This window comes from Bombus pyrosoma, unplaced genomic scaffold, assembly GCF_014825855.1.
Source record: "Bombus pyrosoma isolate SC7728 unplaced genomic scaffold, ASM1482585v1 HiC_scaffold_4725, whole genome shotgun sequence".
Classification (NCBI taxonomy): Eukaryota; Metazoa; Arthropoda; class Insecta; order Hymenoptera; family Apidae; genus Bombus; species Bombus pyrosoma.
In genome coordinates, this window is record NW_025219985.1 from 337,335 (window position 1) to 340,152 (window position 2,818).

Below are 2,818 nucleotides of genomic sequence, written 5' to 3' on the forward strand. Positions count from 1 at the left end.
CCCGCCTCGCTCGAAACGGCCTTGGATCTGTATGGATGCGAGGCCCGGCCGGGGCGGTGAGAAAATTAGCACAGGCTGGCAGGATCGCTATAGGTTGGTCGATAGCGAAAGTCGAAGCCATCGAGAGAAGACCGCTGCAATGCTACAAGTGCCTAGAGACCGGGCACGTAAGCAGGATGTGCACCTCGAAGGAGGACAGGGGGCACCTATGCTACAGGTGCGGCGACACGGGACACCAAGCCAGAGCGTGCACAGCGGCGAATCCGAAATGCCTGATCTGCGAGGCGCTCGGGGCACCATCGGTACATAGGATGGGGGGACCGGCCTGCGCCCTCCCGAAGAAGAAAGCAGGAGGAATCACCCGCCGATCCACGGTCGCAAGTGGCAGCGGAAGGGACTCGCTGCCGCAGGGAGCCGACCCTGAGCCGGTGAGCAGAGAGGCTGGCACGGAGGAAGCCACGGAGGCGAAGACATTAGGTGATTGAGAATGCGCATCCTCCAGACCAACTTAGGACGGTCGAGAAGAGCACAAGACCTGCTCTACCAAACGGTACGAGAGAGCGCGGTCGCCCTAGCAGTAGTGGCCGAACCATATAGAGTTCTGGATGCCCCGGACTGGACCGGAGATGCAGACGGAATGGTAGCGGTCACCTGGACATCAACGCCGGGGGCGCACACATACGGAGTCCCGCTGGAGCGCGGGAACGGATACGTCGCGGTCGAGTGGGCAGGGATGGTGGTGGTCGGCGTGTACGTATCACCCAACAGCGGATGGGCAGCGTTCGAGGAGTTCCTGGACGGGATTGGCGACTGCGTCAGACGGCACTTTCCCCGGAGGATACTGGTGCTAGGAGACTGCAACGCGCACTCAGCGGAATGGGGAAACCCCAGGACCAACGCGCGCGGCCGCGCGCTGTCAGACTGGGCCGCGGGACTTGGGCTCCTGCTGGTGAACAGGGGCACGACCAGCACCTGCGTGACGTGGAGGGGGAACTCAGTCGTTGACATCACTTGGGCTTCCCCTGACACATTCACAGGCTGGAGAGTAGCTGAAGGGATCGAGACACTCTCGGACCACCTCTACATATTCATGAAGGTGAAAGGCATGCCTGAACCTGGAACGGTGACCGCCGGTAATGGCCGCGACACACGGAGAAGAGGAAGTGCGCGCCCACCACCAAGGTGGAAAAGCAAGGAGAAGGACGGAGATCTACTTCGAGCGGCTGCGACAGTGGCTGCCTGGAACTGGGAGGCACCGATGACCCAGACAGAAACAAGCGTGGAGGAAGAGGCTGAGAACCTCCGGCGAGACATGACGGCAATCTGCGACGCGTCCATGCCACGAACCACGCTGGGCACTGGGCGGAGCAGAGCCGTGCACTGGTGGACCCCCGACATCGCGGAGCTGAGGGCGAGATGCGTCCGGGCACGAAGACGGTACCTGAGGGCCCGCAGTTGGCGACGACGGAACGAGGAAGAAGTCCCACGGCGGTACCAAGTGTACCGCGTGCTGCGGCGCTCGCTGCAGAAAGCCATTACGGCCGCGAAGAACCGTGCGTGGTCGGAACTGGTTGAAGCGGTAGAGGCCGACCCATGGGGAAGGCCATACAAGACAGTGACGCGGAAACTTCGCGCGAAGGGTCCCCTGGCAACGGCGGAGATGGAACCGGAGCTGCTGCAGCAGATAGTTGAGACGCTCTTCCCGTCGCAAGAGGACAGTGCAGCAGAACAGCTGCAGGACACAGCCTGGACAGGGGAGTGGACGGACGATTGGTAAGTCACGGAGGAAGAATTGCGGAAGGCAACCAGAAGAATGGCCTCCCGCGATACGGCGCCGGCTCCGGACGGAGTACCGGGCCGGATCTGGGGGGAAATAATGGGGATCATGGCTCCCAAACTCGGGCGCCTCTACACAAAATGCTTGAAAGAGGGAGTCTACCCCCGGGCATGGCGAACAGCAAGGCTGGTCCTGCTCCGTAAAGAGGGACGACCGATGAGTACGCCGTCGGCGTACCGGCCGATATGCCTGCTGGACGAGGTCGGTAAGATCCTCGAGAGAGTCGTCGCCGCCCGACTGGAACGACACATGGCGGAGCAAGTACCGAGCTGGCAGGAAAGCCTTCCTGCTTAGTATGGAAGTATAGCTTCCGGAAGGGGCGCTCTACGATCGACGCGATCAGGCGCGTGCGGGCACGCACAGAAGACATGACTTCCCGTGGCGGCGTGGCGTTGGCGGTATCTCTGGACATCGTCAACGCGTTCAACTCCTTAACGGACAGGATAGTGGCGGCCCTGGAACACTTCGAGGTTCCCAGCTACCTCGTTCGGCTGATCCGCGCCTACCTCGACGACAGGTGGGTATGCTACACCGGCAGGGAAGGGGAGGAAAGGCGGCCGGTCGAGCGCGACGTACCGCAGGGTTCGGTATTGGGGCCGATTCTGTGGATTATTACGTATGACGAGGTACTGCGCTGCCCGATGCCTCCGGGCGCGACCGTGGTGTGTTACGCTGACGACACTTTGGTCCTGGTCGGGGGCCGCGGGTGGCACGAGACGTTGCGCGTCGGCGAAGTCGCAACGGCATGCGCGATACGGGCGGTGCGCGGACTGGGCCTAAGCGTCTCCCCTGTGAAGTCGGAGGCCATCTGGTTCTACGACAAAAACAAGCGGGGGGCTCCCCCGCCCGGTCTGAGCATAAACATGGAGGGAGAAACCGTCGGGGTGGGATCGCGAATGCGATACCTGGGTCTCGACATCGACAGCCAGTGGACGTTCGGGCCGCACTTCGACTCCCTGATCCCGAGGGCGACGGCGGCCG

General features: G+C 62.5%; 1 protein-coding gene across 1 annotated transcript; it reads left to right on the top strand.

The window, feature by feature from the left end:
• The first annotated feature begins 487 nt into the window (after positions 1-487).
• On the top strand, positions 488-1,777 carry LOC122577494. The gene has a single exon (XM_043748827.1). The coding sequence runs from the start codon at positions 488-490 to the stop codon at positions 1,775-1,777; it is 1,290 nt and encodes a 429-aa protein (XP_043604762.1).
• The last annotated feature ends 1,041 nt before the right edge of the window (positions 1,778-2,818 follow it).

What these genes read in the sequence shown, in the direction of transcription:
- LOC122577494 (XM_043748827.1), top strand. Translation starts at nt 488, where the DNA reads ATGCGCATCCTCCAGACCAACTTAGGACGGTCGAGAAGAGCACAAGAC.